The sequence below is a fragment of the Chlorocebus sabaeus genome, chromosome 20 (genome assembly GCF_047675955.1).
Source record: "Chlorocebus sabaeus isolate Y175 chromosome 20, mChlSab1.0.hap1, whole genome shotgun sequence".
In the NCBI taxonomy this organism is placed as follows: Eukaryota; Metazoa; Chordata; class Mammalia; order Primates; family Cercopithecidae; genus Chlorocebus; species Chlorocebus sabaeus.
Window position 1 is genome coordinate 124,449,111 of NC_132923.1, and position 21,996 is coordinate 124,471,106.

At 39.9% G+C, this 21,996-nt stretch overlaps 1 protein-coding gene across 5 annotated transcripts in view; it reads right to left on the reverse strand.

The window, feature by feature from the left end:
- The window catches only part of VPS13D (vacuolar protein sorting 13 homolog D), a 289,932-nt gene that overhangs the window by 150,150 nt on the left and 117,786 nt on the right, over positions 1 to 21,996 (reverse strand). For 3 of the 5 annotated variants that reach the window (XM_007980501.3, XM_007980499.3, XM_073007835.1), the window contains 11 exons: positions 21,347 to 21,452; positions 20,179 to 20,331; positions 17,727 to 17,862; positions 16,606 to 16,653; positions 14,272 to 14,422; positions 13,872 to 14,082; positions 9,022 to 9,269; positions 6,405 to 6,596; positions 5,971 to 6,097; positions 3,894 to 4,036; positions 31 to 161 (listed from right to left, as the gene is read on the reverse strand). In XM_007980501.3, the coding sequence (XP_007978692.3) occupies positions 31 to 161; positions 3,894 to 4,036; positions 5,971 to 6,097; positions 6,405 to 6,596; positions 9,022 to 9,269; positions 13,872 to 14,082; positions 14,272 to 14,422; positions 16,606 to 16,653; positions 17,727 to 17,862; positions 20,179 to 20,331; positions 21,347 to 21,452 (1,646 nt within the window). The remainder of the gene's footprint in view (positions 1 to 30; positions 162 to 3,893; positions 4,037 to 5,970; positions 6,098 to 6,404; positions 6,597 to 9,021; positions 9,270 to 13,871; positions 14,083 to 14,271; positions 14,423 to 16,605; positions 16,654 to 17,726; positions 17,863 to 20,178; positions 20,332 to 21,346; positions 21,453 to 21,996) is intronic. The other 2 variants (XM_007980502.3, XM_007980500.3) reach the window with 1 other exon arrangement.

Here is a 21,996-nt window from a genome sequence, read left to right on the forward strand (position 1 = left end):
ACTCTCATCCTTCAAAACCAAACTGCTCACCTGTCCCCTGGCAAATTCCCTCTGTGCAAATGCAAGCTTGTGAGATGATTTATTATCTAACAGGTAACGGGGGGCAAAGATGACCATGCAGGTGTCAATATATCGACCTCGGCCTTTCTTGACATCAATACCTACAAATAACAAGAACCACTTTTATAAATTAACCATGAAGAGAGAAAACTCTTGGTCTGACAAAAATAAATAACCTTCACAGTTACTTAGTTTCTCTGAGAAAATAACTCTATCACCCAGACAGGATATTGAACCTTCTAGGAATGTAACGAAAATAGCAATTGTACTCAAAGTATTATTACTCCTTATTCCCATTTAGGCCCTAAAAAGGTTCAGAGGCAATATCAATACCCCCTTAATTCCTAGTTTCTTCACACAGTGTGTACCATTTCACAGTGTGTCTAGTCACACATACCTTAGGTTTCCATTTATGAAGCTGAATACTTACAACAGTTTCACATGATACTTTTTTGCTTACACCTAGGATGCAAAATTTCCTTCTAGAGAACCTACCACTTTTACAGGATATAGTGGAAATTTCAGATTACTTAGTCGGATTCTGTAACGTTCTAAACTCCACTGACTCTTGTCTAGTATTTTATTTTAGCCCATTGCCAAAGAATCCAGCTCAAACATAATGCTAAGTATTAGAGAACTTACTCATGGCCAGGCGTGGTGGATCACACCTGTAATCCCAGCACTGTGGGAGGCCGAGACGGGTGGATCATTTGAGGTCAGGAGTTAGAGACCAGCCTGACCGACATGGTGAAATCCCGTATCCACCAAAAATACAAAAATTAGCCGGGCGTGGTGGCGCGCACCTGTAGTCTCAGCTACTTGGGAGGCTGAGGCAAGAGAATTGCTTGGACTCAGGAGGTGGAGGTTGCAATGAGCCAAGATCGCATCATTACACTCTAGTCTGGGTGACAGTGCGAGACTCTGTCTCAAAAATAAATAAATAAATAAAAGAATTTATTCATTTATAAAATAACTGTTTTCAGCGCCTACTATGTACCAGGAAAAGATAAAAAAACAGTCCAAAGGAAATCTCAAGACAGCCGGTTCCAAATAAAGAAAAGCACTGAACTATCTTAACAACTCTGATAACAATTTTTAAAAATGAAAAATTCAGTGGGATGAATTATTCACTCATTCATTCAGACAATAAATATAGCAATGACATTCAAGGTACTGGGCTGAGCTCTGGTCACCCATTAATAAAAATATTTATCATAGAAATAAAAATAACAGCAACAATAATAATAATTACTGATCTCTTAATACTTGCTAGGCCCTCTACCAAAGGCTTTATATTGAATCCTCATAACAACCTTCTAAGTTAGCTATTTTAATTATTTCCATTTTACAGATGAGGAAACAAAGGCATGGAAAGCTAAGTAACTGACTCTACGTCACACAGCAGTATGTGCTACAGCTGGGATTCAAGTCCAGGCGGTCAGCCTCCGGAGCAGCACCCTCATCAGGCTTGCTTGTATTGTGATGGGACATGTACAAGGAGTCCACTCCACTCAGCAGTCATCAAGAATCAAGAGAACCATTAAAATAGAAAACCCCACCCTAGGATTTGACAACCGGTGTCATAGATTTCTCAACATAATCCCAATTATAAATAATCCAATCTGTTAGTGCAGTAATTCACTTAAACTGGCTTGAAAATTCTGATGTTCCTTTAACATAGCCTTGAAAATACCTGAAAGACTAAGAAAAGTCACACACAAAAATCTTTCTAAAACTGTGTATCTAAGAAACGCTATGTAATACTGGCATATGGAGCTATATCCTATCACTTCTTTCTGTGACATACAGAGAAGCTTTCATTGCCAGAAATCAACAATATCATAATTAGGTGATATCTAACAGAAAGCCTAACCACAAAAGATGTGTCTAACTTAATATTACAAAAAGAGTCTAGGGTACTCTGGAAGAAAACAGACACTCAATTTTTGGAAAAAGGTGGGCTTCTTTCCCCCTTCACATCTTATATTGCCCTGGGAAACCCCTGATAAATCAATAAGCTGATAAGATCAACAGGCACAAAATCGTTCTTTTTGGAGATCCATATGAGGCTACCTGGCAAGGCTGTCCCTGGCTTTTCAGTTTGGACTACGCTTTAAACTTTCCTGATAGGGAGCTAGTTATCTATCCTATTCTTCAAAATATTCAAGCAGGAGATTCCACAAATTCCCTTGTGGGAAGACATGGCAAAAGTTCATGACCCTCAAGAATTATAAAGTCCTATCTTAGGCCACTCCTTCTATCTCTTCCCTAGGTGGATCAACAAAACTTAAACCACAGTCTTAGCCCTCAAAACATAGGCCATGAGCCTTGATGAAAGCTCCTAGCAAAACGACTTATATGGGCAATCACTGCGTATGTCTGATCAGTCTGCTCAACTGACCTCTCCAAGAATTCTGTGGTTCTCAGTGCCAGCTGCTTTAAAAGGAACAAGCTCCTCCCACCCCAATTTGTCCCAACTACAGCTTCCAGCCAACCTGTGGTAGCTTGCTTTGCAAAATACATCAAGGGCAAAATACCCCAGCAGAAAGCCAAACTCAGCATGAAGCAGCCTTTGCCTATTCAAGGGGTGGAGCAAACAAAAGTGAGAAAAAGTTAAGATAACTATCTTGTGCTGCAAGATCAAATAAAGTTTATTTCTTTTAAAAATCTTAATGTCAACTTTAAGAAGACAGTTCACATGTCAAGGGAGAATGAATATAAACCTATGATTAAAAACCCAAAAAGGAAACTATACTTGGAAGATTATTTTATTAATAAATCCTTAGACATCTAAACATATCCTTGACTCTCCATGGGACTCAGGATAAATATGTAAATGATATCACATCAGTTTTTCCTTGCTCTTGGAACTATGACTATGTACATACTGTCCAATATGGTGCCAGTAGCCATATGTGACTATTTAAACCTAAATTCATTAAAATTAAAAAGAAAAATTCAATTCCTCAGCCATACTTGCCTTATTTCTCTCCAGTGCTCAGCAGCCGCATGTGGCTAGTGGCTACTACTAGATAGTGCAAAATAGAACATTTCCATCATCACAGGAAGTTCTACAGGACCATGCAGTCATAGATGGTGTTGCAATGTTCAAAACTAAACATTGCTCTGAGATGTTGGGAAATTATATACTGAAAGGATACATTGCTACAATTTTCACCCTGATTCATATTTCAATCAAATTATCTTAACTCTTTAGAGAATCTTTTGAGTGTTCTCAAGTGGCTCTGAGGCATATGGGTACGGTATCTTCTCCTCCCCTTTCCACCCTTCCCATCTCCATAAGCAAAGTTAGTTTGGAGATTGCTGTAATTACTACAACCAAGTGCATTTAATTTGTATGCCCCAATCCTAATTCTACTTTTGACCCAGACTTCCCCTTTGCATCTAGGCAGGTCACTTAACCTCTCTCCTTCAGTTTCAAGGAGAACAATGCTTCCTACCCTCTTAGGGCTTGCAAATTTTAATGAATGCGTGGGAATACTTGGAGGATGAAAGGCATGCTAAGTGTTCCTATTATTCCCCTGAAAAACAAGGATTCAAGCCAAACTGATAGTTTCCTGACACAGGTGAGTCTGAAATTAAACAGAGCCACAGACCTCAAAAGGGCAGTGTTTAGGTGGCTCCTCAGATCCCTAGGAGAACAGATCTGTGTTGATATCAGTGCAGCATTCAGAGAACAGATACCTGACCCAATGCCAAATGAGAAAATCAGCACTTGTAATCAGGCCAAAATGCATGGCCAGCTCATTCCTCCAGGCCTGAGGTCATCAGCCAACAGTTCTGATTCTCCCACTGCCCCAAATGTAACCCACCAATGTTATAGATCAGCCCTGGGCGGTTTCCTTGCTGGATGACTTTCAAAGCTCGGACACCACTACCACCATCCAGGGAGAAGCCCTGACACCAGCCCGGCATGCCTTCTGGATGAATCCCCCTTCCGATTCTCATCGTGCAGCTGTGGGGCAGAAAAGCAAAGATGTAGATATTCATCCACGAGAAAGTCTTATCTGGCTGTTCTAACTGGGCAACACTAATATAGTTATCACCCAAATTCCATCTCCCCTATTGACTCTCTTCCTCACTCTCATGTGATTCCCTAGCACAGTGAGAAATTCATCAGTGGTTAAAGCTGGATCTTAGAGGCAGCCACAGCAGAACAGTGTGTGAAACTTACTGACATCTACAACTAAGTGCTCTAGGAGAAAACATTAGGATTCTATGAGTATAACACATGAGGAAAAGGGTACAATTTCTAATATTACCCTAAAAATCAAGTATTCAAGTCAAACTAATCCTTTCCTGACTCTGCTGTTTCAAGGGTCCATTTTAAAAAGCACAAGAAGCATATGTACAGAAGATGCAGGTATGATGCATTACTTATAAAGACTAATACTTTTTTTTTTTTTTTTTTGAGATGGAATCTTGCTCTGTCGCCCAGGCTAGAGTGCAATGGCACAGTCTAGGCTCACTGCAACCTCTGCCTCCCGGGTTTAGGTGATTCTCCTGCCTCAGCCTCCCGAGTAGCTGGGACTACAGGCGTGTGCCACCACACCCGGCTAATTTTTGTATTTTTAGTAGAGACGGGGTTTCACCCTGTTGGCCAAGCTGGTCTCAAACCCCTGACCTCGGGATGTGCCCAACTCGGTCTCCCAAAGTGCCGGGATTACAGGCATGAGCCACCACACCCAGCCAGACTGATACTATTAGAATAGCAAAACATTGTTTAGTTGGTCAGTGTCCTGTCACAGATTTTGGCAACATCATTCCTGAATGTGTGTTCCCGCTCTACCACTAACAAGGATGTAAACTTGGGCAGGTAGCACTCTCTCTGAGCCTGTTTCCTCATCTTAAAATATAACAATATTTCCTGCCCTGCCTACACCCTTGCGGTGGTGGGAAGAATCCAATGAGATGGTCTATGTGAAAATGCTTTGGGAACTGTGGAATTCATAGATAAAACACACTGTGTGACACATGTCAAGTCCTAAATCTAAAACTGTCCAAATCATTTCAAGAAAAGAATGAGACTGGGCTTGCCGCACATGCCAAGAGGCTAGCTGCATCCCCTACAATATCCAGAACTCTCATCAATCCTCTTTCCTTGCCTCAAACACTAATCTACACTCCAACCTTCCCTTGTAAACACATCAGTACTCACTGAAGTGTGGTACTCCAGAAGACTTTCTGTTAAGCTGTCAGCATAATTCTACCGATAACATGGTATGGCATTTTAGCACTATTGGATACACCCATTTATCTTTGATTAGAGCTCTATTAAAAGACTCTTGTAAAAAGCAAAATGTCAAAACCAAGAACAAAAGTGAATTAATGCTCCTACCATACATTAAAAGCACATGTCATTTAATCTTCACAGTTGTTTTTGTCCCTGCTTTTAAACATGCAATGAGCGCTTTGAGACCATAAAATGGCACGTTTTACTTCAAGGGTAAAAGGGATGAATTTCCAAATGTGATACAAATCCTGGATTGGATTAAAGAGGCTGATGGCTTTACCAAAGAACCAGTCTATGTCCATTCTGATGCCAGCTCCTGTGCCTGTGCTAAAGTTTACAGGGGAAGAAAAACTGTAGAGAAGAGAAGAACATGTGGCTTTCTCCTCGTTGGCAGAGTTATGAATAGGAAAACTACTTCAATGCATGTAAAATAAAACTAGCTTTCATTATAAACCAACCAAATGGTTTATTTTCCGTATCAAATAACATAGAAATTAGATCCCCAAAAATCCCATTAGGTCATGGTTCTATTCCCCTGCCAAGTCAGGATTGTTATCTACAGTATATTTCTACTTACATGGATATATTATAGCCTTTACTAATTTCTTCCCTTCCCTAGGAGCTTATTTCCCCTTCCCATAAATAACTGTACTCACAGGTTTGGCTGCTCTTTGTCAGCATAGCAGAATAAGAGAGGACTCAGGCTCCGGGCCAGCTCATGCTCCTCAAACTGGCCTGCAGCATCTGTCTTGGCATTGTCCTGTCTGAAGATCAGTGGCAACCCTTTAGGAAGGAGAGAAAAGTTTACAGCAATACCACCCAGTCTATCTGAAAGAGATGCAAATGGTGAACCAACAAAATCATCAAGGGGGAAAAGAGTGAAAACTGAATCGATTTAGTGGGCTCAGTTCCTTGCCTAAAAGGACAGTTTTGAGCATGATTAAGCATTTATGATGGAAGCAGGAATGTTTCAGCAGCTCAGACTGTTGAAGTAATCTATTTGCATTGGCTCCATTTAGTTAGCTAAGCAAATAAATCTGAATTCCCATGACTAACACCAAAGACCTACTCGAGCAGCCCCTGTATGTACCTGTTTTGTTAATCAGCCAATATGGAGCAGAAATGAAGATCTTTAAGGATCCTTCTGCTCGACACACAATCCGGATGGTGAGGTTCAGCTGCCGACGGTTGATGTCATAGAGTCGCATTCTCACCATATAGTTTTGGGTTCCAGGTGGAATGAGCAATTCTTTACAGAGGGGGAAATTCTCCAATGACACCCCTAAAGAAGATACAAACTATTAACTTTCAGAGTTCTCACTGTAGTTTGTCAAAATAGCTCACAGCCAAAGTAAATTGGATTCCTTTTGGAAAAACCAATAACTAAGTATCTAACTGGTAAAAATCTTCATTAGAATGGCTCTTTCCCTCTAGCTAGGGGAAGAATCAATATAAGCAAACCAGATGGCCTGGAAGTCACACTAGGGAGCTTAAATTGCATAATCATAAGGGTTAGAATATCAAAAAACTATCAATAATAGTTATGATTCTTAGGAGTTTGCTATACTTCAGGCCCTGTGCTAGGTGCCTGAAACATAATAACCCAAGTGCAGGGTAAGAGGCACAGTTCTGCAGCCAAACTGCCTGGCTTCCAAACTCCAGTCTGTCCTTAGTACCTTCGTGATGTGGAACAAGTTATTTGAACTCTCTGGGACCCATGTGCAAAATGTAGATACTCGTTACGAAAAGTGATAAGCTGTGGAATGCAGAACGCTGAGGAGAAGCAATGCTGGGTGTGTACATGGTGATGGGATGAGAAGACATTTCTATTTTGTACAGGGGCTCAATAAATATTTGGAGAAATATATTAGAAAACCTCTTCTATACCAAAGACCTATTTTATTTAGAATGAATAGTATTGCACTACTTTTCTAAATTAAGTTCAAGGGTTATATAGTAATTGCAATGTAATCTTGTCACTGTGGGACAGACACATTGCTAAAGTTGAATGAGTTTCAGGTCCTGAGTCAGTAAATGGAGATAACATGAAACAATACAGGAAAAGCACTTACAAAACTATAAAATCATAAATATCTAAGTTATTATTACTTCAACCTGTTGTATGGTAGTCTTAAAAGGAATACATTTTCTGCCCAAATTCCAAAAGTACCTCTTTGCTTTGCAAAAAAAATTTTTTTGGCCGGGTGCAGTGGCTCACGCCTATAATCCCAGCACTCTGGGAGGCTGAGGCAGGTGGATCACCTGAGGTTAGGAGTTTGAGACTAGCCTGGCCAACATGGTGAAACTTCGTTTCTACTAAAAATACAAAAATTAGCTGGGCGTGGTGCCAGGCAACTGTAGTCCCAGCTATGTAGAAGGCTGAGAGGCAGGAGAATTGCTTGAACCTGGGAGGCAGAGGTTGCAGTGAGCTAAGATCACTCCATTGCACTCCAGCCTGGGTGACAGAGTAAGACTCCATCTCAAAAAAAAAAATTAAATTTTTAATCGACACATAATAATTGTACATATTTTGGGGATACAGTGAGATATCTCAACACATATATACATTGTGAAATGATCAAATCAGGGTATTTAGCATTTTCATTATCTCAAACATTCATCATTTCTTTGCAGTTAGAACACTAAAAATCCTCTCTTCTAGCTATTATGAAATATACCATACAATATTGTTAACTATAATCACCATTCCTCCTTGTTTCAAGTGTTGCAAATATGATAGTAATTCTCTACTTTAACTTCATTCATCCTGTTAAAGCAAATGAAATATGGCCTGAGGACTCTGTACTTCTATATGAGTCTTTGTGGATGAACTGCAACCTAACTTAATAGGTAGACAAGATTGAAGACCTGATTTAGGACTATGCACCTGTAATAATAGCTGAGTCTTGGCCAATCACTTCAACCCACTCATACACTGCTGAGTGTTCCAACTGTGTTCAAATAAGGCAAAAGTCAACCTGTAACCAATCCACCTGTTTCTGTACCTCACTTCTGATTTCTGTACGTCACTTCCTTTTTGGTCTATAAATTTGTTCTGACCACGAGGCATCCCTGGAGTCTCTGAATCTGCTGTGATTCTGGGGGCTGCCCAATTTGCGAATCGTTCATTGCTCAATTAAATTCATTTAAATTTAATTTGGCTGAAGTCTTCCTTTTAACAACCCTTACAACTGAAAATTACTTGATACATTCCAAACCACCATTTCTTCACCAGTAAAATGAGGCAAATAACTATTTCTATAAGGATTACATGAGACTACACGTGTGAAAAAGCCCAGGTATGCCTGGAATAGAGTGAGTGCTCAGCAAACGTTTATCCTTTCAATTAAAAGAGAAGAGGCGTAAGATTTTGCTTGGGAAAAGCAAAGTTTAAAAAGATGAAATGGCTTCCTACAATCATACATCATGTCAGCAATGTAAGAAAAAAGGCTCTGTTGCAGGCCTCCTCTGTAAACCTTTTGGTTGGTTAAGTTTTTTTTCTTATCATTTTCTATAAGGTTTTTATTTTTTAGAGATGGGGTCTTACTATGTTGCTCAGGCTGATGGGCAGTAGCGTGACCACAGCTCACTGAAGCCTTGAACTCGTAGACTCAATCTTCCCGCCTCAGCCTCCTGAGAAGCTGGGACTACAGTTATGTACTGCCGCTGCCTCCAGCTAAAGGTTATTTAGCTGACTACATTCTTACCCAGTTCAATGTTCTGGGATGTATCAGCTGTGTGGAGAGCTGCCTCCTTCCCAGGTCTCAGCGTCCCATTAATTGGCATTCCTTTAACATAAAAATCAAGTTCGCAGGGTAGCAAGTTGCAGATTACCACAGTTGGCAGGAGATATATGGTATGCCCAGGCTGTCTGAAAATCTGTTTTGCACTGTCAGAAAATATGTTTGAGGGCATATAATCTGGATAATTCTCTTTCTTTATAGCCACACAAAACCTATGAAGATAAAATGTAAAAATCATCAGACTGAATGAAGAACTTACAATTTTCCCCTTAGCTAAGTATGCGAAATAACATTAAGACGGTTCAATGCGTAAAATTATTTGCAGTTTTCAATCCAAATACATTTACTAAGATATGATTATTTATGCACAACTGTATGTATAGATTTTAAATGTTCACTTTGATGAGCTCTGACAATTACACACACCTCTATAAACACCATCCAAAATAAATTATAGGATATTTCCCTCACCCCAGAAAGTTCCCTCATGTCTTTTTCCAATCAATATTCTCCTCCATCATTCAGGCAACCACTTTCTAACATTTATAATTACGGATTAGTTGTGTCTGTTCTGGAACTGCATGCATATAAGTGGAATCATGTAGTATGTACTACTCTTTATGCCTGGCTTTTTTTTTCTTTTTTTTAAGATGGAATCTTACTCTGTCACCCAGGATGGAGTGCAGTGGTGTGATCTTGGCTCACTGCAAGCTTCGCCTCCTGGGTTCACACCATTCTCCTGCTTCAGTCTCCTGAGTAGCTGGGACTACAGGTGCCCGCCACCACGCCCTGTTAATTTTTTGCATTTTTAGTACAGATGGGGTTTCACGTGTTAGCCAGGATGGTCTCAATCTCCTGACCTCGTGATCCACCTGCCTTGGCCTCCCAAATTGCTGGGATTACAGGCATGAGCCACTGTACCCGGCCTATGTCTGGCTTTTAAAACTTAAAGTCTCAACAAGATTCAGCCATGTTGTTCTATACATCCTATTTGATAATTTTTCATTTCCTAGTAGTATGCCATGGTATGAATAAATCGCTGTTAATTTATTCATTATCCTCTTGATAGCCAATTGGTTTTTTCCAGTTTAGGGTTAAATGAACATTCTTGTACAAGTATTGTTTTGGACATATATCTTCATTTCTTTTAGGTAAATACTCCAGAGTGGACTTGTTGGGTCTTTAACTTTTTTTTTTTTTTTTTGAGACTGAGTTTCACTCTTGTTGCCCAGGCTGGAGTGCAATGGCGCTATCTTGGCTCACTGCAACCTCTGCCTCCTTGGTTCAAACCTGCCTCAGCCTCCTGAGTAGCTGGGATTATAGACGTGTACCACCATGTCTGGCTAATTTGTTGTATTTTTAGTAGAGACGGGGTTTTACCGTGTTGGTCAGGCTGGTCTTGAACTCCTAACTTCAGGTGATCCCCCTGCCTCGGCGTCCCAAAGTGCTGGGATTACAGGTGTGAGCCACCGTGCCCAGTCAGTACTTAATTTTTATAAGAAATTGCCACACATTTCTCCAAAGTAGTTGTACCATTTTATGTTCCTACTAGCTACTTATGAGAGTTCAATGGCTCCACGTCTTTGTCAACATTTGGTGCTGTCATTCTTTTTTATTTCAGCCATTTCAATGAGAGTAAAACATTACCCACTGTGTGCATTTCCCTAGTGAATAATCACACTGAGCATCTTTTCGTTTGTCTATTGGCTGGATATTTTCTTCTGTAAGTTGTCAGTTCAAGTCTTTTGCCTATTCTTTTTATTATCTTTTTATTGTTGATCTGCAGGAAGTTCTTCATATACTCTATGCAAAAATCCTTTGTCAGATACATGTATTTTTCCAATTCTGTGGCTTGTCTACTCCTTTTCTATTATTCTGAGACAAAGAGTGTTGCCCAAGCTGGAGTGCCGTGGCATGATCTCAGCTCACTGTAACCTCTGCCTCCTGGATTCAAGTGATTCTCCTGCCTCAGCCTCCGGAGTAACTGAGATTACAGGCGTGCAACACCACGTCTGGCTAATTTGTTCTATTTTTACTAGAGACGGGGTTTCACCATATTGGTCAGGCTGGTCTCAAACTCGTGACCTCAAGTGAGCTGCCCACCTTGGCCTCCCATACTGCTGGGATTGCAAGCGTGAGCCACTGCATCTGGCTCTCTTTTAGTCTCTTAATATGATGAGTCACATTTACTGATTTTCAAATATTAAGCTAATCTTAAATTTCTGGGATAAACCACTTGCTGAATTGCATTTGATAATATTTTGATAAAGGGCTTGGTGCAGTGGCTCACGCCTGTCATCCCAGCACTTTGGGAGGCCAAAGTGGGCAGATTGCTTGAGGTCAGGAGTTCAAGACCAGCCTGGCCAACATGGTGAAACCCCATCTCTACTAAAAATACAAAAATTAGCCAGTTGCAGTGGCAGTTGCCTGTAATCCCAGCTACTCGGGAGGCTAAGGCAGGAGAATCACTTGAACCCGGGAGGCAGAGGCTGCAGTGAGCCAAGATCACACCACTGTACTGCAGCCTGGGCAACACAGCAAGACTCTGTCTCAATTGAAAAAAAGAAAAATTTGGCTGGGCACTGTGGCTCATGCCTGTAATCCCAGCACTTTGGAAGGTCAAGGTGGGTGGATCACCTGAGGTCAGGGGTTTGAGACCAGCCTGGCCAACTGGGGAAACCTCATCTCTACTAAAAATACAAAAATTAGCTGGGTATGGTGGCAGGCACTACTCCCCAGCTACTTGGGAGGCTGAGGCAGGAGAATCAGTTGATCCCAGGAGGCAGAGGTTGCAGTGAGCCAAGATTGCACCCTTGTACTCCAGCCTGGGTGACAAGAGTAAAACTCCATCTCAAAAACAACAACAAAAATTTTTTAATGATGGTATTTGCATCTCTTCATGGGAAACACTGGCTCATAGTTTTTACATAGTAGCTATAACAGGTTTTGGTATTAGGGATCTGTTGGCCTCATAAAATGAGTTAGGAATTGTTCTTTCCTCTTCTATTTTCTGAAAAATCTTGTGTAAAAGTGTTATTATTTCTTCTCTAAACGTCTGGTAGAATTCACTAGTAACATTATATGGGCCTATAGTGTTCTTTGTGGACAAAGCCTTTTCTAACAGTTAAAGTTCTTTTAATTTAGATACTGGGCTATTTGGATTTTCCTTCTTCTTTATGTCAGTGTTGATAACTTGTGTTTTTCAAGAAAGGTGTCACTTACATGTGGAATGTATTGGCATAAAACTGTTCTTACCTCCTTTTCATCCTTTTTATGTCTATAGGATCTGTAATAGTGCCTCATTTTTTTCATTCCTTATATTGGTAATTTCTATTTTCTGTCTTTTCTCCTTGACCAAGTCTTGCTAGAAGTTTGTCAAATTTATGTCAATTTTGACATTGTTGATTTTCTATTTTCTAATTCACTGATTTCCATCCATATTTTTATTTTATTGTTTCCTTTTCCTATTTCTTTGTTTTGAATTTGCTCTTCTTTAACTAACTTCTGAAGGCAGAAGATTAAATCAGTGATTTTATATACTCTTCATTTTCTTTTCTTTTTTAAATTAATTGCGACTTAACCAAAGGATCTTCCCCATTTTCTAATATGAGGATTTACAAACTATAACTTTCCTCCTCGGAATTGGTTTTGCTGCATTCCCCATATTTTAATATGTCTGCCTTTTATTATCATTCGATTCAAAATATTTTCTAATTTCCTTTGTGATTTCTCTTTTTTGACCCATGGATTATTTACAAATATATTGTTTAATGTCAAATATTTGGGATTAGGTATCTTATTGTTGTTTATTTCTAGTTTACTTCTATTGGATCATGAAATACATTCTGTATGGTTTTAGTTCTTTAATATTTATTGATCTTTGCTTTATGGCCCAGCAGATGATCTCTCTTGATGAGTGTTCCACATATACTTGAAAAGAATGTATAATCTGGAGTTTCTGGATAAAATATTCTATAAATACTTTAGAACAAGCTCATTGATAACACTATTCAAATCTTTTACATATTTATTGATTTTTTTGTTCTATAAATTACTGAAATGGAAGTGTTAAAATCACCAACTCCAGTTATGTATTTGATGTATTTCTTCCTTTAGTCTGTTAACAATTTGCAGATCTGGGTAAAGAGTATACTGAAATTCTTTACACTATTCTTGTATCTCTTCTCTAAGTTTAGACTAAATGAATGCCTGTCTTCACTATAAAAGAAACTAAAGCTAATCCTCGTTAAATAAGTTTAAAGTCTAAATTTGTTAGGGTGTAACAATAGCAATCCAGTATGTTTTCCGACATTGGAATCTAGTAACACACTCCTGTATAATGGGAAAACAGGAGTTTAAATGGTTAGGCAATTTTGTCAAAGTTCTCAAGAAAGTCAGTATTAGGTACATAAACCTTCAAATTATTTTGAAATCTCTCGTTCAAAAAACTCCAAACCCCAGGATTCTGCTTTCCAATTTTGGAATGAGAACTCGTTATTTTCTGTTTGTTTTCCTTCCTGTCTCTATATGTCCTCTCTTTATGCTACCGTACAACACAAACTTCTAATCTTGTATGTGTAAATAGCATGTGTGTTGGCTGTCTCTCCCATGTAATAAAGCCTCCCCAGACCCCACCAAGAGTTAGCACTTGAGTTCTCATGAACTCTAACTAAAAAACTCAAGGAATAAGAACTTTAGAGTTTAAATAAGGATAACTGAATCTCTAAGGGCCTTTAGAGAAAGAATGGTAATAAAGTCATTACAAAAGAAAAAAAAAGGCAAAAGTGACATGCCACTGCAGTGGTGCTACATACCTGAAAAATCGGCTTTTTTCTGTGTCCATAGAGTGGCACTCTCGTTTACTGCTACTAATTTCTGCAGTCTTCACCACATTGGTCCAATGAATAGGAGCCTTACAGAAAAACACACCCAATCCTTTGGGCCGGGCCTGTAGCCGCCAAGAAGTGAGGTGTAAAGGCACAGCAAACGAATCCCCTGGCATGATAGCAGGAAGCACCACTGGCTCTGCCACAGAAATAAGGGTTAGCACTTTCAGGCAATGGTCCTCCACCCCAAAGACTGACCATCTCAGGACAAAAGAAGACAGACCATCTATACTGACTGCTGGGGAAGATACACTGGGAAAAAAGAGACTTGACAATAGTCAAGGAATATTTATCAGCATTTACTATATTCTAGACAATCAAAACATACTGTCTGGAGCTGATGGGCTATCCAGTCTTAGTTCCATTGGTGTCTCAAGTCTGTTCCTCACAATGAGGGCTGACCGGACAGTGATCACTTTCCGCGCGCTGCCTTCCATAGTCACTGCAAACACCACCCGCACTGGTGGGAGTGAAGAGAACTGTGAAAGAGAGATAAAGACAAAATAGTATGTATGAAAATAGTATGTTTCTGAAAAAACATACAAAATACAATAATATCGATCAGAATGTCTGCCTTAAAAGCATCTTATTATGACTATAGCTCTTCAGTGAAATCAGTCATAAAACTCTAAAGGCATTCAGCTTTAAAAGGAGTAAACATCCTATAAATATATACTATTAAAAAAATTCTAAGAAGTTCTACAAAAACAGATAATCCACACCGATGTGATATCACAAAGTGTGTCACTAAGAAAAATCACTCCTAAGCCTCTAGAAACATCATTAAAAACCTTCACCTATTGTGATAATAACCTATCCAATTTTCGAAACTTCCTGTAATTTGGTAAGAAAGTATCTGCTGGAAATTATCCTCAATTTATAAAGCCCCTGAGTTCCTTGTAAGGAAACTGAAAAAGGCTTGTTTTCTACTCTACTGGCAGGGAATTAAATAAAGAGCATCCAGTGCAATTAAAATTAGAAATAATGAGGTAGGACTTTGCAAAACATTAAATGATTTACTTTCTGTGTTATTTTCCTCCTAGATTAATATCCAAACAATGGGTTGGGTACTGCCCAAATACCGAAAAACAGAAGAAAATCTTCTGAGGTTAACATTTGTCTTTGTAAAATCCAGAAAGTGTAAAAGAAAGAATTGTCTGTATCGGTGTGCCTTTCATAGGAACAAAAAATAACGTCCTTTTTTCTAAATGTCATAAAATATATTATTTAAGTCCATATACTATTTGCTGACTTGCCTATAAAAACCAATGTCTGTATTTTAAAGAACTTTAAAAATAATCACTCGTTCATAAAAAGAACACCAAGGTTCAGAAACTCAACATAATGAAGGGAAATTATTTATTTTTGGTCTTGGGTTACAGCCATTACGTTATTTTTCCATATGTTCATTCACACATTCAACACACATTTTGTGCTAATACCATGTGACAGGAAATTTTCTTAAAAGTAGAAAAATCCCATGTTAAGCACACCAAAGAAAACGTTTCTGAAAGTACTGCTCTTAGAATGAGTGTCCAGAACATATTAACAATGCTTTTTACTGGAGAAACAAATGGCATGACATTCAAGCTTTTCCTTCTGCCAACTTTCTTATTAAGACAAACAGCAAGTGAAAGTCAACCCAATAAACAATAAAATGAAGAGCCCCAGGTTTTGAACCAAGACTTCTAGGAAGTCCAAATGAAAAGGCAAACTGCAATTTTCTGGAGTGTTTTTAGAGGGACACAATCTGAGGCATAAATCATCATCGAAGCTCAAGCTTCCAGTGACCCAACCCTAAAAAGGCCCCAATAGTCAAAGCCAGTAACAATTACTTGAAATCCTAGGCCGGGCACGGTGGCTCACACCTGTGATCCCAGCACTTTGGGAGGCTGAGGCAGGCAGACCATGAATTCAAGAGATCGAGACTATCCTGGCTAACATGATGAAACCCCATCTCTACTAAAAATACAACAAATTAGCAGGGCGTGGTGGCACGCACCTATAGTCCCAGCTACTCGGGAAGCTGAGGCAAGAGATTCGCTTGAACCCGGGAGGTGGAAGTTGCCGTGAGCCGAGATGGCGCCACTGCATTCCAGCCTGGGCAACAGAGCAAGCCTCCGTCTCAAAAAAAGAAAGAAAGAAATCTTGATGTTGTTTCAAACCCTGATATTGTTCAGGCCTACCTGAAATTTTATGTTTCAAAACCTACAATCATCAGGGAGGAGAAATTATAAATAAAAGCCTGGAATAAGTCTGTTAATGTCATCTCGTGATGATGTTTCAAAAGCCAAATAGGAAATAAATGCTACTTTTTCCTTCTTATTTACTTTCATGGCCTTTGGACCCAAAACTATGAAACACACATGGCCATACCAGGGTTAATTTCCATTTTAACTTAGAATGAAAAGGAGACCTTGGACCAAATATGTGCCTTTTCTTCTCCTTCCCTGTAATAGTCTCACACATGACGCTAGGTGACAACATTTTCTTGCGAGTTTTTGGAAAAGGAAGGTAATCATTAATAGAAAAGGGTAGAGAGAAATTCCAATTGTATATATGTCATAAAGTCTCTCTGATCACTAAGAAATGTATATCCACATGGTTCAGGTGCAGTGTACATACGCAATAAACACAATGACAACAGGAAAATCATACTTACATAAACCTGGGGATGTATAATATTTGTTCTGCTGCTTGGGCTGCCAATCTGAAAAAGATTTCAAAAGTTAGAGTCAGCACAGACTTAAGATAATTATCATCATTAAATTTAATGACAACATAATTTTCTTCAAAGAGTGGTGTTTGTAAATACTTTCAAGTAACGTATAGTCTACTATGAAGATAAAACATCTCCCTTAAAGATAAGGAAACAACAATATTCATTTTATAACCATTTAACGTATGCCAAATTTCTCCCCAACACATCAATGCAGTAGGAAAGGCACCTATGAGGGAACTGGTCCTTTCATTACCAGACATAAGCTTAGGCTGAAAAGTAATCCTGAAAAGGTTTTGTTTTTGTTTTTTGTTTTTTTTTGGTCTAAGAAACTTGGGGCACAAGAGCAACAGTAAAAATGAACACTTATGCAACAGTGTTCTCTAAGAATATTTTTCATGAAGAAAGCTGTAATATCTCTGCAAATCTGCATTTCCACCTCACCACTGGCTACCCAAAAATAAGTGCAAGTATTCCATGAAGTATGAATGAGGATGGGGCAAGAGCACCATGGCAGCTCTGTCAGCCAGGATGTCAGCCTCCACCTGCATTTACAAGTCAGGGATGCTACGTGCATCACTTCCTGTCCCTCCAACCACTAGGACTACAGGCAGGGATGAAACTGGGGGAAGGGTGCATGAGAGCATGTGTGATCAGAAAGTAAACAATAGTGGACATCTCTCTTTGTGCCACAGAGAAAGGTTTAGAGACAGAGTAAAAGGATCAAGGTGCTGCATTATAAGAAATATTAAAGAGACAGTGTATATGGAAAGCCTAACAATATGTGAAATAAAGCCAAGACTCAGGTTCAGCAGACTAGTAAATTGCCCGTCAGGCCTGCTAGCACGAAATAGATCTGCACAGGTGAGGAAACGTGTTACTGCTGATTTTAAATCTTGTTTTTCTACTGAAACTAACCATCGCCTGGCTTATCTACATATTGATTGCCAATGCCTACAACTGACCCAGTCAGTCCTAGAATTAGGGGAAAGAAAGAACAAGAAAGTTTCATTAGAGTAAGCTTATTACAGGCTTAACCCTCTGACTTTCTGACAGTCACACACCGTAGAGGAAGATGAATTTTTATCTGGTGCTGCGTATCGAAAAAAGGTCCCGACTTTGTCCACAGACACTGGGCTCACTTGCTCCCAGCCATTGACTCTCACTTGCAGTTGATGAATCCGGAGGTCATGGGTGTGTCTGTCAGGCAGAACAAAGAGATATGAAGCACAACCTCCAGAAGGGATGAAAAGTAGAAGCAAAGACACGAATCTGATTTAGTATATAATGAAGTAAGATCATTATATAAGATCATTAGTATATAATGATCGGCTAAACCTTTTGCAGATTACCTAATGCAAGGGAAATCAGGAGCACCGTTTAACTGGGTTTTACACTTACAACACAAACTGCAAGATCTGTAAAGCTTGACTGAGTAAGAGTGGCACTTGTCCTCCATTGTACAAACCACGCAAATCCTGTACACAAGACAAGGTCTTTCCCCCACCAACCGTCACCCCAACCTATATAATGATGTCACTGGGGTGGTAAAAAGGCGGTAGCGATTTAATCATATAACCATAATCTTGGAAATGCATAAAAAAATTATTCTTGGTTCCTTTGTTGAAATCCTTCTTCGCTCAGAACCACATGAGGTTGTTTGGCTCCAGCCCTGCGTGAGTGCAGACGGGGCAGGAGAGGCGCAGCACTCATTTCAGGGCTCCTGTGCTCGACTGAAACTGGAGCAGAAGGCAGTGGGCAGAACAGGAGGAACAGGAGGAAACTGCACATTTAATTCTATTTTAGATTTTGCCTAATTCAAGCCAGAAGTGAAATGGGGAACTGGATTTGAGGCTGACAGGAAGCGGGGAGGGAGGCATGGAGTGGGGTGCAGTGTGCCAAAAGGGGAAAAAGCCAGAAAAGGCATTTATTTTGAAGAATTCAAGCAGAATAGTGGCACTTGAAATGGATTACGAAACGTGGAAACAAAAACGGAAATGACAAAGAGGTCAAACCCTTTCTGATATGACAGAGGCTGGGCTTATCCAGAAATGTTCCCAACAGTTCTGTAGTTAGCTTCTCCAAGAACTGTGGGGACCAATAGGAAAATGCTCACTGCTCATAGCTGGAAACTAAAGTGGCTTCCAAGTACACATGTGCCCAGTATAGTGACTTTTTTTTTTTTCCCTATAAAATCCCTGGAGCCCACACGTTCAGAACTCTTGCTTCTTGGGAACAATGTGTGCAGGTACCAAAGCCGTGCAAAAGGAAACCTGCTTGACTCGTGAGCAAGTTTACATTCAGTCACTGAAAACACCACAAAAAGCACATGATTACAGAAAGCTAAAGCCAATCCCTTCAATTTCAGCTCAGCTTGAAAACAAACATGAGGCTCAAATATTAAATCTTAACCTATTCAAATGCTGTCTTAACCTATTCATATCCACTGGATAGCCTGTGCACAGAAAAATATTTGTAAATAATACAACACTTTATTGGACAGTTTATGATCTCTCAGTAATCAGATAGAACCTTTTTTCCACATTCATTCCAGTTTTTAGTATGGGTACTTCAGGAACGCATCAGCTAGCAGTCTCCCCAGATCAGTTCTTTTTAGAATCAGAATTTGTCTTATCATTAGCTTTGAGTCCTGAAACTATCTGCTTGCTAGAAGCACTATGTGGCATACATGTACATTAAAATGGAAATCAACATGCTCTGAGAACCTTTTAAGAATACCATATCACCAATGAATCATGAAAATCAGGCCAAGATGCAAAGAACTTGAGGGTTATGATATGTCTATGTTTCCACCAAATTACGTGAAACACACAGGTTATCACCTCATATGTCAAGTAAGTGGATAGTTAACGAAAAGACATGTATTTCTAAGACGGCAGCAAAGTCTTTATTTTTTAAAAGGAGGCTGGGTACAGTGGCTCACGCCTATAATCCTAGCACTTTGGGAGGCCGAGGTGAGAGAACTGCTTGAGCCCAGGAGTTTGAGATCAGCCTGGGCAACACAGTGAGATTTCATTTCTATAAAAATAAAATAAAATAAAATAATAAAAGGAAACACTGATTTAAGAAATATCTTTTAAAAAGAAGACATTAAAATCATTAATAAGGCGCCAGGTGTGGTGGCTGACACCTGTAATCCCAGCACTTTGGGAGGCTGAGGTGCATCACTTGAGGTCAGGATTTCAAGACCAGCCTGGCCAACATGATGAAACCCCATCTCTACTAAAAATAAAAACTTAGCCGGGTGTGGTGGAGCATCCCTGTAATTCCAGCTACTCAGGAGGCTCAGGTGGCAGAGTTGCTTGAACCCGGGAGGCAGACGCCACAGTGAGCCGAGATCGTGCCACTGCACTCCAGCCTGGGCAACAGAGCAAGAAGACCCTGTCTCAAAAATAAATACAATCAAATAATAAGGAAAGTGAAAAGGCAAAACACTAAGGATCCTCAGTTACATCCACTTTTTATTTTTTAAGGAAAAGAATAAACCATACTTACCTGTGTCTTAACTTTCCTCTTGCTTCAAATTCAAACGGTATCTCTTCGCCTGTGAGGACTTCTCGCCATTCACTAACATTGTGAGTATCATCGAGAAATGTTCCATTCCCTTCTGGAACCACCCCTGGACTCCCACTGTGAGACAGTGCGGCCCTGAAACCAAATCAGACGACATCAGCCTGTCCCTCTTTCTTCCCAGCTCCCTCTCACAGGAGCCCCGTGCAGAAGAGCAGAACCTTCTCACAACTCAATTCCCAGCAATAAAAGGCTGCATGACCCAGCCACAAAGAATGACCCTGAGGGTCGCTAACTATAGCTATCTTCGTGCTGAATCACAACTTATTTGAAATTTTAGAAATAGCTGAAAGCTGTCACTCTGTAGGCACTTACCTCAAGCAGTAGAATCTGTGGTACATGTGAATTAAGGCATGACTTTTTCAAGTGGCATTTAAGTGACTAGTTAGAATTAAACAGACCTACACTGTTAAAACAAAAAAGCTTCTCTTCTAGAGCAGTCTCATACTTGGGGGAGGTCGGAGAAATGTGATTTCAAATCAATGGATTCTGTTACTCATGCCATGCACTTCATGACCTAGGCTGGAACAATCACCATGTACTTGGAAGGCTGAGCCAAGATCTAAACAGGCAGAAAGTTGTTAAAAAAGGTTCTTGCCTGGCTTAGGTAAAGTCTCCTTTGTTCTCCAAACTCCACCCAATTCTATCTGGGGTGAAATGCGTTTTAGGTATGAAAGAATTCTTTTAGGATAGAGGGAGAACGGGAATTTTTTCAAAGCAGTCTTGGAATAAAATGGCAAAACATTTGGTATAATAACCATACATTGCTTCTTTAAAACGAGAAAGAAGATAGAGATCGAGGAGAAAAGATAGAATGGCTTTTTCATCTTCCTACTCACATTCTTAATTTGCTTGGCTTTTAAACACAAGGTATACCAAAATCAAGATCATAATTAGACTCAGGACCTGCTTCTCTGACTATAGATTCTCTACAAAACCAGAACCTCCATCATAAATCTCAGCAAGACGGCAAGTTATTCATTCAAATATCATCCCAAGAGCCTCAAGAGGGGGCCCATCTTGCTCTACTGGGCTGGCACCAGAAGGCTTTGGTGGCAGAGATGACTCGGGGTAATACAAACTGACTGCTTACCTGGTGGGTGTGGTGGTCAGGGTGGCAAACCACAAAGTGCATCCCGTGTGGTTCCTCAGAGCAAAGGGGACAAATGGCTGCCGGCGCTTGGGGGTTTTCACCTCTGCTGCGACAAACAGAAGAAGGCTATTAGCAGACGCCTCTGTCTGCATGGCAGAGACCCTCCCCCTACCTGGAGACAGTGCCCAAATTTGTCTCTTGTGCAAAGGCGCTGAAGGTGGAAGCAAGAAAGAAGGAACAGGACGAACGGAAGCTCCATGTATTTGCTGGCTGCTATAGAGGATTTGTTCCCTGCCTGACCATTCCCAGCCCCCAATCCTTCTACAAGTTTTACAGGCCTTATCTCTCAGAAGAAGGCATCAGGACTTAACCTGGTGGGAATCACAAAAGAAAGAAAAATGAACCTCCCCATTACTCCCAAGAACTATATTCTAAGTGGGTAACCTAAAATGTAGCAAGATATATCATACGTACTTATTTAAACTTTTTCCAAAAAGCCTTTACCTTAAGGAAGCCTGTCTTTATATAAGTTACCCTACAGTCATAGTATGCATTTTGCAACAAAATAAAATAAAAACATTCTTTCCTATTCTTTTATACTAATAGTTGTTTTTGTCTCCCTGGAAAGTCAGAAGTATCCCATCTCAAAG